Source organism: Ursus arctos, unplaced genomic scaffold (genome assembly GCF_023065955.2).
Source record: "Ursus arctos isolate Adak ecotype North America unplaced genomic scaffold, UrsArc2.0 scaffold_36, whole genome shotgun sequence".
Lineage (NCBI taxonomy): Eukaryota > Metazoa > Chordata > Mammalia > Carnivora > Ursidae > Ursus > Ursus arctos.
In genome coordinates this window covers 22,796,730-22,814,008 of record NW_026623050.1, presented here as the reverse complement: position 1 = coordinate 22,814,008, position 17,279 = coordinate 22,796,730, and the positions used below count along the sequence as shown (strand labels likewise).

General features: G+C 47.0%; 1 protein-coding gene across 1 annotated transcript in view; it reads right to left on the bottom strand.

Moving 5' to 3' along the window:
• Nucleotides 1–819: 819 nt before the first annotated feature.
• Nucleotides 820–17,279, bottom strand: part of AQP9 (aquaporin 9) — a 52,931-nt gene continuing 36,471 nt past the window's right edge. Inside the window, exons 3-7 of the mRNA XM_026518575.4 lie at nt 16,026–16,152; nt 11,655–11,792; nt 10,206–10,324; nt 7,327–7,544; nt 820–2,736 (exon numbers count right to left, since the gene is read on the bottom strand). Coding sequence (XP_026374360.1) covers nt 2,562–2,736; nt 7,327–7,544; nt 10,206–10,324; nt 11,655–11,792; nt 16,026–16,152 — 777 coding nt within the window. The 3' untranslated portion in view covers nt 820–2,561. The remainder of the gene's footprint in view (nt 2,737–7,326; nt 7,545–10,205; nt 10,325–11,654; nt 11,793–16,025; nt 16,153–17,279) is intronic.

Below are 17,279 nucleotides of genomic sequence, written 5' to 3'. Positions count from 1 at the left end.
AGAATTTAAATGTGAGCACCTAGAACAAAAGGACTTATTTTTCCATTTGAAAAAGCCATCCTGGGGTTGATTTCCTAAGTGTGCATTTCCTCTTCACGGTCCTGGTCATTAATCACCAGTTAGTGTTTAATGAGCACCTGCATGGATCATAGATCCCACAACCAACCTGAAAACTCAAAATTTCGGTTGCCTCTTCCTCTAATAATTATAATCCATCCCCAGGGACTGGTCCTCACTTGTTTGGCATTTTTGTTTTTGCAGAACTTGAATCAGTGCACAGGGCTTCAATGTCTTTTCTTATTCCTCCCCTCGCCTTTTCTCAAATCCAGAATCTCTCAACCCCTGCACGACTGCCATTTTGGGCTGAGTAATTCTCTCTTTAGGGAGGCGGCCAGCTGTCCTGTCCCTTGTAGGAATTTTAGCAGCATCTTGACTTCTACCCACTAGATACTAGTAACTCTCCCGCCCCAGTTGTGACAACCAAAAATCTCCAGACATTGCCAAATATCCCCTCGCAGGGGTGGTGGGAGGGGGTAAAGCTGCCCCCTATTGCGAACCACGGCTCTCAAATCTATGAGGATCCCAAGCCTGAGAATCCTACCAGAAATCACCTGGCCACCACCAGACATGGTTCTCAAAGAAATCTTAGACACATGTAATTTAACCAAGTCGGTGCTCTCGACCCCCGTTGTACATTTGAATCACTGCAATATTTACAAATGATTAGCTGGGTATTAGTATTTTTTAAAAGCTCACCAGGAGATTTCAGTTTGTAGACAGAAGAAACGTGTGCTTAACAGTCATAATACTTGTAAAAACTTAAAAAACAAAGCCACCAATTTTATTTCAAATAGGCAATATCCAGGTAGTTTCAGAGCAAGAAAAAAAATTCCATGTTGGTCGATTATAGAACAGGGACCACTGGAGACATTTCACATTTACTTTTTGTTCTGTTATCATCGCAAAGCAATTGGGAACGTGGATACGTCTGGGAATGCCGGGCTTTTTAACAGTTTGAATGAAGGTGCCTCATTTGACGTACAGCAATTTCTCTGGTGCCTGTAACTCACAGAGACTTGTCACCGAAGTGCCATCAATTAGGGAACTTCACAGGGAAGAGGCTGACGAAGGGGAAATTCCCCAAATGTATTGTTTGTGATTGGCACGGAAGGAGGGGCGAGACTTGGGAAGGGAGGCCTTCTGATAATGTTTTTCGACACATGAAAAATATGACGAAATTACTACCTCTTTCCTTTGTTAGTGTTTCAGTAACAACAGGAATAAAACCACACGATGAAGGTCTTTATATTTTAGGATCCCAGGAACATTATATCCAGAAGGTGTACACATTTTGGCAGCTGCCAATCCCACGTCTTCTGGCCAGCCAGGGAGGGCTGGCCGAGATTCGTGACTAGTTACTGATCTTCTGAAAGGTGTAGGATGCGTTAGGTGACGTTCAACTTTCCACGTGACCTTAGGCAACTCACTTAACTTCCCTGCGACTTTGTTTCCTTATTTGACAAAATGGGCAACATGGCATTTATCTCAGACGGTCACTCTGAGGATTAAATTAGACAATAAATGTGAAAGTGTTTTTATGAATTGTAAAGCCCAATAAGGTACCACTATCTTTCCAGGGACCTCCTGTCCCGAAGATTCCACTAGATCAGGATCCCGTGGCCTCCAGTTTTGGCTTCTAGGGCATGTGTAGAATAATGGGCTTGTCAAATGTCTGTCCTCAAGTGGACAATTAGGAAAATACATTTGAGTTAAAAATACAAGGTGATGTAATTTCCATGACTGAGGTTACAGTTGTATTTTAGGTTATTATATACCAAAGCCAAGAAAATTAATTGGTGCCCTCTAAAATGCAGAGAGCAAGAGATTAATCTGATAAATGGTTTCCATTAAAAAATTCCATTTGGTTTCCCAAATTTATCTTGTCTCCTGAGGTTTCTGAATGCCACAGCGTCCTTCCCCTGTGCTTTCCAGCTGTATTCTGCTGTTTCCTATATCCCTAGGCTTGAAGAATATCTGTATTTATGCAAATATAGTAGCACAACATAACTACAGAGTTAACCTATTAGCTCCCTAACTCATGGACATATTAATTGAAATCAGAATTAATTGAAATGTTTTGTCTTTCAATTTAGTTTCGGTTGATACTCAAAACATGATCTTGGTGGAAAAATAAGGCTTTCGTAATGCTGTTTCATACAGGTGGTGCAGCTGAGACCATCCAAATAAGTCCATGGTCAAGGTTCTACGTTATCAGTGCTCGCCTAGTAATAAGCATTCCCATGAAAGGATGAAGCAAACAGAGCAGGAGATAAGGCTATTTCAGGGGACAATCAGTGCTATCTTGGGGGAAACCGATGAAGCAGAGGTCAGCATTTGCAAACTTTCCCTTGAATGCTTTTACAATTAGGTGCCTCACATGGCTAGCAGAGAAAATTGGGTGGATTCCATCTGAGTCTTATGAGAACGCAGACACCCGGATGCCGTCTTTTCTGAAGAGAACGCTAGTGCAGCCAATTGTAAACCCCGAACCGAGCACACTATTACATTCTCACACTAAGTTCATATTTGTCTAGTTTGTCCTCGGATTGTTCTGTCTCGAAGTCTGGCTCAGGATCTGGGTGGTGGATTTCAATGACAAGAACGTAGATGAGGCCTCCAATGGCAGCGCCAACCATAGGGCCCACTACAGGAATCCACCAGAAGTTATTTCCCGCTCTGAAATCAAACAAGAAGTTAGTGATGCGCTACTCAGATCTTCCCCCTGGTATTACTAGCTATTCAGTAACAAGCCAGCCTTTCTCATGCTCATGGTTCCCTTTTAACTGAGCAAGAGCTAAGTATAAGGACTTTCACTGTAGCTTCGTAAGCATCATCTTAGATTTTTCATATACCTGATTTCAGATGATCTAGTCCATTGTCCTATTAGTACCCGTGGAAGAATACGTCCCATTTATTTTCTTTTCAGGAAATAGAGTCCCTGAACCCACTGTCAAAATGGAAGGCATCTAGGGACAGTGCTGGTCGATTCAGGAACTGCCTTTCCCTCATCCTGAAATGATGAGTCCTGGGGATTAGGAATGGAAGGATGTGGAGAGGTCCTTGGATAGCATTGGTCTAGGAGGGCAATCACAAAATAAACAGTCAGGAAGTGTTTGTCAGTGAATGAATTAAAAAAATGAAAGGGGGATGTAAGAATTACCTACTAAATAAATTTAATTTCATGCTTATTTTTTGAGGTCAGAGCTTAAAGCTACTCTCTGATAAGGCTTTCCTGCCGTGATTCTCTGTCTTCTGCAGAAGGCCTCAATGACAGCACATTACACTAGGAGCACAGATCCGGGAGAAAGCAGGTCCCTTCGTAAACGGTCACCATCTTTTTCGGAGACAGGAAATCCATTGAAATAACTCCATGCGAAGGAACACAATGCTCAGAAGCAAGCAAAACTACGCAATAATACTATAACATTATTTAAGGATTTATCCGTTTCAGATAAAACTCTTCAAAGCGAGGGAATGATAAACACCAACACTGAGGATATGGGAGGAGGCAGGGGACACAGCAGGAGCACACGCACGTACTTGAGGACTTCACAGTTGGGGAAAGGCTCATGGCTGTTCTTTTTATCATTATGCTTAATAACCACATACATGTTCCAGGTGGCCTGCTGTTTGTATCACATTTGGATCAGAAAGGATAATAAAGGAACTAAGCCCTGCGCTTGACCTTCATTCTTCCCTCTGCATGGTGATCCCTCCTACCTGGCCATCCCCAGAAGCCTTAGCCCGGGAATGCAGGCCCGGGGCAGAGCACTGAGGGTGAGCACAGCAGCCACCAGATGTCACCCTTACTGCGCAGGAGCTAGGACGCTGCACTTCGCTGCGCTCTCAGTGCCCCCAAATCCAGGAGGGGCGAGCCCCCAAATCCAGGAGGGCTTTCCTATGAGAGGCACATGGGCTTTAAAGAGCTAGGAGCCTTCTCTTTGGTAAACACAAGAAGCAAGTATAAGCCACCTTATTTGTCTCTCGTTTCCCTTCTTTCGTCATGATTTAACCGCGAATCTCACTGTCCTTTAACAGATTCCAGTCCCAGGTCTCTGCCAGGACATATGTTCTCCTTTCACCTGTCGGACTCTTCCTTCTGTCGGGGCTGAACGTGTTGTGCCAGGGTCACAGGTAGGAAAATGGATGCCCTCGCACGTGGCTTCCTGCCTGGACTGATCTTACGTGTCCACGGTGTCATCTGCACACCATAATTTGGGGGATGCCAGGACAGTGCCTGGGTTACTTGCTTAAGGGATTCATTCCTTTGGGTAAAGCATTTAGAATATTAACAATACCCCTGAGATCCTTCATCCATGAAGTCATTAACATCTTAATGTGAATTCGTGGAGACCGCTTAGATGGAACACATCGTAATATTTAAGGGAAGAGCCAGAGTCAGCCAGGGTCCGTTGACTTGCCCTTGTCAGACCCTCTGGTGCCCCCCTCCCCTGGTCATCCTCACTGCCTGCCAGACAGGGGCAAGTGGGGGCCCGAGAATTAGGCAGTCTTGGTTTTACCTGATACCAAGCTAGGATATCTACTGAGATGCTTACCAGGGATGAGGAACCCTGAAAGTGTAGGATGATCTAGGAACACTCTGGAAATCTGTTATCCCTCCAAGGTTTTCTTGGGAATTTTTGAAGATTACCAGCCAGCCAGCTCTTTCCTAACTGGCTTCTGCTCCTCTACTCTCTCTTTTATAGTCCATTTTATGTAGTGATGTCAGACTAAGCTAGCTAAATTGGGGTTCTAAACATGTCAAACTTCTGCTCTAAATCCTTTGCTGCTTCCCATAATCTACGGAAGAGGGGGCAACCCAAGCCCAAATTTTTCGTTCTGGGAGACTAGATCCTCTATGATCTGACACGAGTTGTCCTTTCCAGGCTTCTCCCCTGCACCCTTCCAGCTAGACACGATTGCTTGTTACTCTCTGCCTGAAATCTCCTCTCTGTCTGCCATTTAAGCATGTCCAAATACTATAAAATATTTCCACCCCCATAATTCCTAAATTTGGAGTGGCAAACCTCTCAAGTGCTGGAGTTAACAAGTCAAATCTCTTTAAGGGCACTTGACAGCTTCAGCTTGGGTAAGCGCCTGTGCTGAGCCCTCTGACACAGAACACAAGGGAAGCAGAAGGGCAGCAGCTGGGTTCCATCACCTCCAGCCCAGGGCCTTGAGCAAGAGATCAGGGAGCTGCAGTGGTGAATATACGAATGCCTGAAGGGAAAAGACCCTGTCACAGAGGAACATGGAGCTTGTCTGGCAGTAGGGGAATTCTAGCATTTTGCCACAGACGTGATCTCCTACCATATACTTAACAAAGCCAAGAGAGGATAGGCAAGACCTCTATCTATCTTAGAACCACCATCACTCCTAGAGCTTTGGGTGAGTCACAACACAGGGCCCAAAGGGAGGCCTTCGAGGCCCCTTTGTTCCAGGCGTTTGTGTGAAGCTAACAGAGGTCACCTGATGGTGGGGGCAGCGGTCTCCTAGAGGGAGGCTCAGGGAGGTGGGATTAACGAAACTCAGGTTAATTCTGGGCTCTGGGAAGCTTTCTGACACAGGTTTTGCATTCTCCATTGGAAGGATACAAAAGAACCTTCCTAGTTGTTGACATTTTGTTCAACTTTTTCATGTTCTAGTGGTAATTATTCTGGAACAAGAGCTCCTCACCTGTGGTACTCTTCACATTTTTGGCCAAATAATTCTTCGCTGTGGGGATCTGTCCTGGCTACTGTAGGACGCTTGGCAGTATCCCTGGCCTCTACCCACTTGATGCCAGTAACAACTTTCACCTTCACCCTCCCAAGTTGTGACAACCAAAAATTTCTCCAGTCATTGCCAAATGTCTTCGGGTGGAAAAAGTCACCTTTAGTTGAGAAACACTGCTCCAGAAAACTCACTGCATTATTAGTTTCCTAAAGATAGGGGATGTTGCTTGATTTTCTTTGTATTCCTCATCTCCTAGGACATGTCTGGCACGAAGCATTTGCCCGTGCTTTCATTCAGACTCTGCTTAAGTTCTCCTGAGACTCTGTATATGCCAGGCCCTGGTCTCTTCACTGTGGCTGCTGCACCGGTGACGAGGCTGCCGGGTCCCTGTCCTCAGGATGCTTACGTTCTAGCAGCTCTCAGCCCTGTCTGTGGTGGTGATCTGACTGGTGTCAGTTGTTTTAAAGTTACTTTTTCACACTGGTGAAGGCAACCCAAACTTTTACTTAAATAAGTCATCACATGTGTATGATTATATGTACAGGTCAGCATTTAGGTATATTCTAGTCTTTTCTCACAGCAAATATCAGACTAGAATTTCCTCACACGTGTCTTTCCTACTTCTCTTTCTCCATGTTAGAGTCCTGTTTCTTGATGAACCAAAGTGAGTTCCTTTCCCACAGAGAGATGTGCTAAAGTGGGTGGGGCCAGACCACTGTGATTGCATGGGGCAAAAGTGGGAAGGAATAAATGGGCACAGTGTGTCCTGGAAGGTTGGTACCAACAGTTGACGTATTTCCTCAGCACATTCTGAGGTAGAAAGTATGGTGTCTTGCCATTTCCTGTGCACGGGCTCTCCTTCACGTCTGTTCTGCCAGGAATTTCCTATTCATACCTCAAGACCCAACTCAGCCCTCACTTCTTCCGTGATGCCTTTCCCAACTTCTGAGGCGTGGCTAGTCACTCTCTTATCTACGTTCGCCCAGCACTTTGTTTTGGGGATTGCCAGAGCACTTATATTGCTCAAGGCTAGTGTTTTAGCTGATTTTGAAATCTCCTTACGTAGCACAGTGACCAGCACAGACAGTGTTCAGTAAAGATCTGCTGAATGAGTGAAGCATAGCATGGTTCACTAGCAAGGGCCCTGTAATAGTATCAGAAGATGGAAATTCTAGGCCCAACTTTATCAAAAAGTGAATCTGCAGACAAGTTATACAACCAAAATACTCACATAAAACCATCTACCAACTGAGGATTTATTATTATTATATAGGGCAGGCCTATCTCTTTTGAATTTACCTGGAGCCTCTCTCTGTCTCTCTCCCTCTCTCTTTCTCTTTATGTGTCCATGTGTGTCTCCCCCCACTCTCCTCCCTGCCCCCACACCCCATATCACAAATCACCAGTGAAACAATCCACACCGATGACCAGAACACGCACTTAATCTCCACGTTCCCAACTGAACTCTCCCGGACCTCCCTGGTCCAAGCACAGCCCTTCCCAGCAAGACGTAGCATGAATCTCTCTTCCCCCGACACCGCCGTTACTTACGTGAAGACCTCAAACCCCCATCCTGCCAAAGCTGTGAAAAGTCTGGGACTCAGGTCTCGTGCTGGGTTCATGGCACAGCCACTGTTCAGTCCCAAGGAAGAAGCAATGACAATAATCAGGAGGCCGATGGCAATGGGCTCTAAGCCTCTGGGGACTCCCAAGTTTCTGGAGTCAAAAATGGCAAAGACGACCATGAGGAGGAACATGGTGGCCACTACCTGCAGAGGGAGACAATGCACAAGGGATTTAACTTGTACTCTGCTTCCTTGCCCGCCTCAGAATTCACCCCCTCTTGTTAAAAACAAACCTGGTAATAACTAACACGCACTCTTCTCATCAGAGCGACCCTAGATGCGGGGCTAGCATCACTTACACATTAGTGACACGCCAAGGGCACCTGCCCGGTCATGGCAGGCAGGTGTGAGCCCAGACAGTTCGGCTCCGGAGACTGTTACCCTTTGCTACAACTGTCCTGCGAAGCTGCTGTCCCGCTAAATAGAAAGGCAAGCTGCCAGCTGGCAAAACGGTTGAAGACGCTCAAACTGGCGAGAAAAACAACGTGAGTCATCAATGGATAAACAGGTGAAGGAAATGAGCAAAAGATTCATAAGAGAAAAATAGAATGAAGAAACAAGTAAGTGGGAAGAACTATGCAAACAGTACTAAACGTTAGGGACATGATACCAGTCCTCTCGGGCTCTTCTAGCAGAACGAGACGTGCCACTTTCAAAAGAAATGAAGACACCGCCCTTTTCCATGCAAGCCAAGGTTTGAGAGAGAGAAAGTCAGCATTCTTTCTCTCTTACCTCGAATGGGAAGGACGTAAATTCACGTAAGAAATCTCTAAAGAGATAGCCCAGCCCCAATTGCTAGAAAAGTCTTCCTTTTATTGAATGCAACTTTGTCTCACCATAATTTTATGGACTACATATTTTATAATTAGTATATAAATATTAGTGTATACATATTACATAAATAATACGTAAGAATATTAGTAAATATTTATTGAGCACCTATTACGTACTAACTTCCACCAAATCTCCGGGGAGCCTGTACAGACTGAGTCTAACTTGTTTTGCACTTGACATTCCCTCAACTCTTTGAAAGCTACTAGTCCATCCCATCCCCTCCATCCCCCAGCTCTGGCACACACACCTGCTCTTGAGCAAACATCCCCATTCTCCACTCACTGCTGTGTGACATCATTAGTTTTTTGCTCCTCTCTCTTGGTAGTGGGCCGTCTTGAACTGTGACATTTGGAAACGAGTCTAATCCTCCCGGTATGGAGTAGAGTCTAAGACCCTAACCTACTTCATTTGAATACTATCCTTCTATTTTTTCAGCTTATGAGAATATTCCTGTTTCTGGCAGCTGGATCTCTCTGCATCTTTTCCACCAAAACTCTTCTCATCATCCCAGCTCATTTAGTCTCTCTGTTCCAAATGACTAATGTGACTCCTACAGTCCAGTTTCCCATCTCATTGTCTTCACTCTTGCGTTGTTGCCTTTGTCTTTAGGGGGTCAGTTTTGTTCTACACTAGATCCAAAATTCCTGGGCAGGGACTGCTGACAATGCATTCTCCTCATATTATTCACTTCATCTTTACAAAGGAATCTGATAAGTGCTAACATTATGCCCACTCTACAAATGAAAACCTGACACCCCCAGAGGTCAGTAATTTAGCTAAAGTTGCTCAGGGAGTTGGTTGGGACAGAACTGTTATTTTAATTCAGGCACTCAGACTCCCAGTCTCGGATCTTTACAATCACGTTTACTTGGCAGTCCCTCGAGCTCCAGACACAGGGCTGAGCAGACAGAGAGTGCTCAAGAAAGACGTGTTGCCTGTTTGGTTTATTGACCAAAGTGGAAAGGAAAAAGACTGAGGACATGAGGGCATGGTTTTTTTCATCTATCCATTAAATGGAGGTGGGCAGAGTTGGCAATCTGGAAGGCCCATTTTATACACATGCCCACTCTACCCTGTCCCATCGTGATCACAAGAGAATAACTGAGAGTTGCTGGAGATGTCCTCCCTGCGTCCTTCCTTCCTTCCAGGCTGACCAGCAGCCTTTCTGGGATACAGTAAGGGAGGAGGAGGCTATCAGGTTGACAATGTTAATCCTGCCACAAATTGACCAGAAGAACTGTGCTATTGGCTGCAAGACCGATGTCTGGGTGTAGCTTGTTTAGATGTCAATGAGGCAGAGACACTTCTAGCTACCTTGAGAGGTTAGGTGAACCCATGCACATGAGGAGACACAGAGGATCAGTGATACTCTGGGTTCAATTGCCACACTTCACAGTCCTTGAATTGACATAGAAATGTCTTTTCTCGTGGCTTCCATGTTCAGAGCACAGAAGAGACAGTGATCATAAAGCAAACCCTATTTGCCCTTTTAGGGGTTAAAATGTCCTGTCGTCCACTCTTTGTTGGACTTCAACCAATGCAAAACAAGTGTATTCACATTTTTTTAAAGATTTATTTATTTTTAGAGAGAGAGAGTAGGGGGAGGGACAGAAGGGGTGAGATAGAGAGAGAATCTCAAGCAGACTCCCTGCCCAGTGGGGAACCTGCTGTGGGGCTCAATCCTATGACCCTGAGATCATGACCTGAGCTGAAATCAAGAGTCGGATGCTCACCCGACTGAGCCACCCAGGTGCCCTCAAGTGTATCTACTAAAGAGAAAGCAGAAAACTTTTTAGTGGTATCAACTTTGGTAAAGGGAAAAACTTGCCAAAAACCTCGGGTTATGCCTAGTGACCTCTGACTTTGGAAACACAGCCTTTCCTTTCTGATGAGCTAGAATGCTCCTGTGCATTCCCCTTATTAGATCATATCTTTTCACCAAAGTTCGATCTTTGTTAAATGGACACTTACTTGGTCTGCAAATGCATTCGTCAGAGACAGATATGGAGCTGGGTATGTTGCAAAAATGTGTGCTGTTGCATTTTCTCCCACAATGAGCAATTTTCCACCAGCAAAGGCCATAAGTCCATCTATGGAAGACAAAAATCTGGTACATTAGTGTTCTCTGGGCAAAGCTGAGGGAGGCCTATGCCCGGTCTTGTGCTAAACAACCGCAGTCCAACACTCAGCTTCAGCTTGGCAGATCCATACCTCACTCCATAGCATGGCAGTTTTAGAAATGCCCAGAGAGATTCTAGGATGTCAGGTCAAAGACAGAAAGCCCTCGCTGCCCTCCCTGGTTCACTCCACACTTGAGCCAAATCCTTAGCCGGTGGGTCCGGGGAACTAATATTCTTTGGGGGGAATTCTTGGAATTTTTAAGGTCAACCAAATGTCAAGATGGAGCTTCGGTCTACTGTAGGCAGAATTCATAATTCCCAGAGGGTTCTCAGTAACCCCTAATACCAGTCCAGAAATTGATGGTGTTGTGTACAGCAAAGATGCCTGTTGAGCAAGGGAGACCGCAGTCCTCGACACAGTCAGCGACGACCCCAGTTCTCTCCTGCCACAGCAGCTGGCTCTCCGAGTTTCTGATCTGGTCTCAACTTCTCCATCAGTCCTCTTAAGCTCTATTTCTCAGAAAGACACTCTGTGGGGAGACGTCTCCTTCCACAATGTGTTTCTCTAAGGCATGGTTCATAATTTCTAGCTCCTAGGGGCTTCAATTTGAGAGTCCTAATGTCCTGAGACTTACCTTGGGTTAGACAGAAGGAACTACTTCGACAGTTAATTTCATGCAATCTCAAGATTTTTTAGTTTGAAGGGTCTCATAGGCAAGTGTCTCATTTTCCAGAGGAGGAAACAGAGTCAGGTGACTTACGTAAGTCCCACAGCTGCTTACTGACACAGCACAGAGTTAGAGTCTGGGTCTTCAATCACCAGTACTGTTTCTCCCCCAGGACTGTTGCAGAACAGAGGTCCTGGTTGTTGGACCGAACGGGGAAGAGCTTCCCCACCTAGCCTATTCTCAACCACGCTCCTTCCTTCAAAGACTGTTCCAGATTCCTTCTCTGAATGCTTAATCATCATAACCTTTGTTATCAGTCAACACCCTCTCTCCCCGCCGAGTCAGAGAAAGCTTGTGGAGAAGCTCACACCGAGTAGTACTGATTGGACCTCGAGATAGACTTCTAGTTCCGCCCTCCATTTAAATGGTGGCCATTTTCTTAAAAAAGCTTCATGAATTTGTCCTAATGATATGGTTGGCCCCGTTATCCAGAACTTCGAATTCTTAGAACTGCCGGCCAGTTGTGGAGCACTTCGTGTTCTTGCTTTATCCCATCTCTTCCTAGCAAGTAACTCCGACTTTCCAATTTTGGCCCACTCTCCCTCACCTCTGGGCTCGGGGGCCCTACTCACCATAGTAAACGCCAAAGAGGGTTGCAGCTCCCACAAAGGCTCCCAAGAACTGGGCTCCCACATAAAAAGGGAATTTGAACCATTTCATTCGTCCGAAGAGACACATTGCAAAAGACACGGCTGGGTTGATGTGGCCACCTGCAAGAAAGAGAAGATGATTAGGGATGTTAGCAGCAGGCCAGGGAGAATTAGTACACAGAAAACCTCACCTAGAGACCTCAGGCAGAGCTCAGTCTTCTAGGTAGAGAACTGTGTGAAGAGACAGAGGTTTAGGGGTGTGTGTGTGTGTGTGTGTGTGTGTGTGTGTGCTTGAACGGGGAGGAACGGGAAACCAATAACTCCCATGCATCATTAGACACTGTCTAGGAAGGTTAGCTTTCTGGAAAGGAAGTCAGATGTGGGAAGAGGCTCGTACTCAAGAGGTTCATTTTCTATCTCTATCATTCTGGGATGTTCATTTGAAGAGTATACTTTGTGTGGAGCGGGAATCAGAGTCACTGTCAATGTGCCCACGTGGAAATCTGGACCTTTGGGATGAGGACATAGTTGTGAACAGAAGGTAATGATGATGATGATAATGATGATGATGAAGATGAAGGAGGAGGAGGAGGAGGAGAGAAGAAGAAATTTCACCATTTGACTCTCTCCAGAACCTATAGGCCGGCTTGTTTCTGGAAGGCCTCCCCCCGTGAAGAAAGCAATGTTCTTCCTGAGTCTCTAAGCCAAATTGGCCTCCACGGAGTGGTTCTCACTGCTGGCTAAGCCACAAGGGTCCTTTCTTCTCCTGCCCCTGCTCATATCAGGGGCTGATATGAGCAAGAAAATGCCAATAGGTCAAAGCATGGGTGATTTCCTGAAGCCTTACAAACACCTCAACTGGTTTGTTTTACATTTATTTATTTATTTATTTATTTATTTATTTATTTATTTATTAAATCTAAGAGAGCCACAATTCTGGAGACCAGCAGGAGCACCACTTACTAAGCAACTACTGGGAACAGGGGTTAGGAGAGAGGAGCACACAGGCAGTGGAAAGTTCCCGAAGCCAGCCCCGTTTCTCTTTTCCCGAAGGCTGTTAGGCTGTTTGGAGAGGAGCCGCCACCCAGCCGGCGCAGAGGGATCCATTGTGAAAGGACAAGGGCCTATAAGAAATCAGCTCCAATCAAAACACCTCCCCTGAGAGGAGTCCGCCAGTGCGAGAGCTATGTGTTTGGCAAACTCCTCTTCCAAAATAAAATGTCCTGCAGGTAGCTTTCTGCTTTTCAGCCCCTCCGAAGCACTCTGAGGCAGTGCTCATTCTTCATCTCGGACTTCACACAAGGCAAGGCACGCAGTAGGTGTTCAAAACATGACAGTTGAGTCAGTAAATCATCAGACGCCCTTATTCGGGTAGCTCAGACTGCGGAGGCCCGCTGAGAGGGACAGTTGTTTGGGAAGCAGAGAGGGTGTGTCTGGGAAGTTGCCTTGCAAAGCAACAGGAAGATTTCTCCTTGCAAGGATGAGGGCTCGGCCTGGCTCGCTGCCGGCAAAGCAGAGAAGTGTGGTGGAAAGAACACGAGTGCTGGACTCGGGGAGTGCCACCCTCAAGTCTGGACTCCGTCCGGGTTGTTGTGACGATCCGATGATTCATAAGAGAACCCAGGGTGGAGCTGGAGCCCACCAGGCCTGAGATGAAAGTCAGCAGAATGAACGCTTTCACGGGGCAGCTCTAGGCAAGTCGCCTCCTTTCCCACACTCACAGACCATTCTGTGCTGGAGACAACCTTAATATTTTATTTGTCATGATGCAGAGCTCTTTTAAGAATTTATATGGCTTATAAAATGTTACATCAAAAACAGCCACGGTACAAGGAGGCAGCATAAACACTTAATGTTGGACGTTGCATCATGAATGGGGGTGTCGTGAGTTCTGATCAGCCACATTTGAGGGGCAGACCGCTGGCATGTTCACAGGGAAGAAGGGTGTGGCAACTTCCTTCCAGGAAGGTAATGCTTTATGTTGCAAAATCAGTGTCAGTTGACTTCACCAGTTTGTGACCGCAAAATGGGATCTTGTTTGTGTTTCGGCCCCCTGTACGCTGGTTACTTTGGGGATCCTCAAAGAGGGCCTCTTATGTGCTCGCAAACCAGCCTGTTAGCTGCAGCTGCAGGAGAAAGTCACCTCCCCACACAGTCTTCCCGTCCCATTCCTGTGGCTGCTGAAACCAATACTGATGTCTGCGTGGGTGTCAGCGGTGGGCTGGTGTATGGTGTCTGCATGTGCCCAAAGCCAGCAGTCCTCCAGGAGTCTGAACAGCGCTAGGTTCCAGAGATGGCGAGATAAGCTTCCCTTCCGGCCCAATGCTGCCTTGTGTCAGCCAGGCTCAGAAACTGCTCTACTTGTATTTTGGGGTCTCACAGACTCTCGTGAACAATTTGCTCAGCTCTTAACCCTCATCTGGAAAGAACCTCGAGTAGAAATACTCCCAACAGGCTCTAGCCCTCACCCTCTGAGCACAGGGGCTTACCCCCAGTCCAGGGCCCAGAAGGGAAGACTTCATGCCATCTCCACCCTCTCTTGCCCTTCCTGCTGGTCTCTGCCCTTTTTTCCCTATGTGGACTGCTCAAATCCCCGAGTGTATCAATAGATGCGAACAGACGTGGGCCACATTGGTGATGAAAGCTATTAGCTACACTGGTAGGGTCTGTGACAAATTTCTTCTAAATAACTGTGTGATGATGTTCAGTTCAGGGTGTTACGCAGGTGAAAGATTCCAAAAGCATGTCTCTACCTAAAAAAATAAGCCCACATTTATATCCCCCAGTTTGTGGCCACCAGCCGGGGTGAACGTAGCGGGAGCACATAAGGGGCAGCAGCGGGGTGTCCTGCAAGCTGTGATCTGCGTCTGCTGCCGAGGCCTGCACTATAGTTAGGCCGGTCCCCTGCCTGCTCTGGTGTTTAGCAGGCACGACAGTGCGGGATCACAGCAAACACTTGACGATACTGTGAACATAAACGCTGTCATGCCAAACAAATCACACGCAGAGGCATCTCTAACCGGGGCCGCCGCAGAACCTGTCTCTGTGCTACGGAAAGGGTGGCAGCCGGCGGATGAGTGTTCAGGTGCCCGCGCTACGGGGCTCCCAGGGGGTCTGGGCAGCCATTCTTCAGTGTTCCAACGGCAGCATCTGGCACCAGGCCAGCTGGCTTCATTGCAGGACCCTCCGCCAGGACCGTTCTGCCCAAAGGCCCTGCCTGTCCTGTCACAGCCTTCCCATAACGGACCACTGCCAACACTGCGTAACGGTGGGGACAGGAGCTTTGCTGTCGTGAAGACCTGGGTCAAGTCGTTGCTCTGCCTCTTTACCGGCTGTGGGACTCTCGCCATTTTCCTAATACTTCGGAGCTGCAGGTTTCTTGGTGGAATGGAGACAGGAGCACCTGCCGCAGAGTGCTGCTGTGGAGAAAAGGGGGCAGAGCGTGCAGAGCGGCCCGCACAGGGCACCGCGCGGGCTTCCCCTTCTTCCTTCAGCCTCAGCACGCTTGCCTTAGCGTTCTGACCGGGCTGCTGAAAGATTCTGAGCGCCTTTGAGAACTGCATCGTTTCTACGGACCTCTCCCGAGTTCCCAGACTGCATTCATTTTGCTTCTCAGAACTTTGTGAACGGTTTCTCATCAGCCCACCCCTCGGGGCGGAATTCGACCAACAGCACTGTTCAGTGAGAACCCGCACTTCCACGAAAGCACCAGCCGTTTTGCAAGTGGCCTAGGCTTCTCTGATTGCTGTGCGTAAAGGTCCAGGGACTTGCCTCTGTTGGAGTGATCTTCCCTGGGCTTCGCACAGGGTCTCTAGGAATGGCTCCCAAGCACGGGGTAGAAACAGGCAAAAGATCATACTGACGGATGAAGAACAGAAAGCAGTGGCTCGGTTTAGGAATCAGCCGGTTCAGGGGTGCGTGGGTGGCTCAGTTGGTTAAGTGTCTGCCTCCAGCTCAGGTCATGATCTCAGGGTCCTGGGATCGAGCCCCTAGTCAGGCTCCCTGCTCAGCAAGGAGTCTGCTCTCCCTCTCCCTCTGCCCTTCACTCCTCTCATGCTCTCTGTCGTGCACACAAATAAATAAATAAATAAACAAAATCTTAAAAAAAAAAAAAAAGGAATCATCCAGTTCTGAGTCCTAATCCCCATCTCTTGTCTCTTGCTAAATGTCTTTTGCACAAGTTCACTTATCGCTTGTTGGCCATTTTGATTTTAACATCTATAAAAACAGAATTCAATACATATTCTTACAGGGTTGTTGGGATCAAAATAAACTGGGGTATGTAAAGCCCCAACGCTGTGCTAGCACACTGGAATGGCTGCATGAACGGCAGCTATTATTTCTATTACTTACCCGAGACACCTCCAGTCACATAAATGGCCATTACAACTGCCATGGCAAATCCAACATTGATGGTGACAATTCCTCCAAAGAGTCCTCGACTGAGGATAGCTTGGGCGACAGAGCCACATCCAAGGACCTGGAATGAGAGGAAGCTCAAGTAAGTGGAAAAATCCACTGCCAATGACAATGGAAAGTCGCATGCGCAAGAAATATGTTTCAAGCAAGCGCGTAGATTGGGCTGCCTCTGACTTCACGCAAATCAAATTATAACGATCCAGCTAGGCACAGACAGCAAAACGGTGATCCCAAAGCTGTATTGGGATTACAGATGAGTTTTGCTGGGCCGGCAGCGTTAACATTCTTCCCCCACCTGTCAATTGGGTAATTTCACACACTGATCCAGGATTCTGGCTCTTAGTTTAAATCAAACTTTTTATTTTGAGGCAGTGGTAGATTCCCTTGTGGTTGTAAGAAATAACACAGAAAGATCCCATGTACTTTTTACTTTCTGGTTCCTTTTAATCACTCATAAGATCTAGCAGCCTCAGGGAAGTAATTTCCTGGGGCAGAGTAGCGGTGGGCCACTCCCTTTAAACGGAGCCTGCATGCTCAGTCACTTCACTGCCCTCAACGTGGGTCTCCTTCCCAGTCCCTGGAGGGGAGCTGGCAAGCCCTGCTCCAGAAGTTTCCAGCACAAGCCGTCTCAGGCTCACAATCAGATGCACATCGGACAAGTGGAAGGACCACGGGTACCACGTACAAGGGCATGGGAAAGAGCGCTTGATGTGCAAGAAAACAAAGGCAAACTGGAAGGGGGAGAGACTTGGCAATCAAGCCCTCTTCAATCCCGTGTCTTTTTTCTCTGAGGGAGCAGAGACGGCCAAACTCACTGCGGCTCGTATTCCCTCCAGCACCGAGCACGGAGCCGTGCTCATAGGAAGCACTCTGCAAACAGCTGTACGGTGAAGAGCAAGTAAGACCGTGAGTCTCCCACAGTCCTGCGCTGTAGAGGATACTGTGGAGAATGGGATCAGTATTCAGAAATGTGTTGTACGTCCACTCAGCAGAGTGGTCTGCCGCTATATCTTCGAATGACGGAGGTCTGTGTGTCCAGAGGGAAAGATCCCCCATAGGTATTATTAATTTTTAAGAAAAGATGCAGAGCAGTGTTAAGGCACACTGCCAGTTGTATTCAAAACACATTAGATGTATTTCTTTCTGTATGCATGAGCCGTCTTTATGAACGCAAAAGAGCAAGAGATG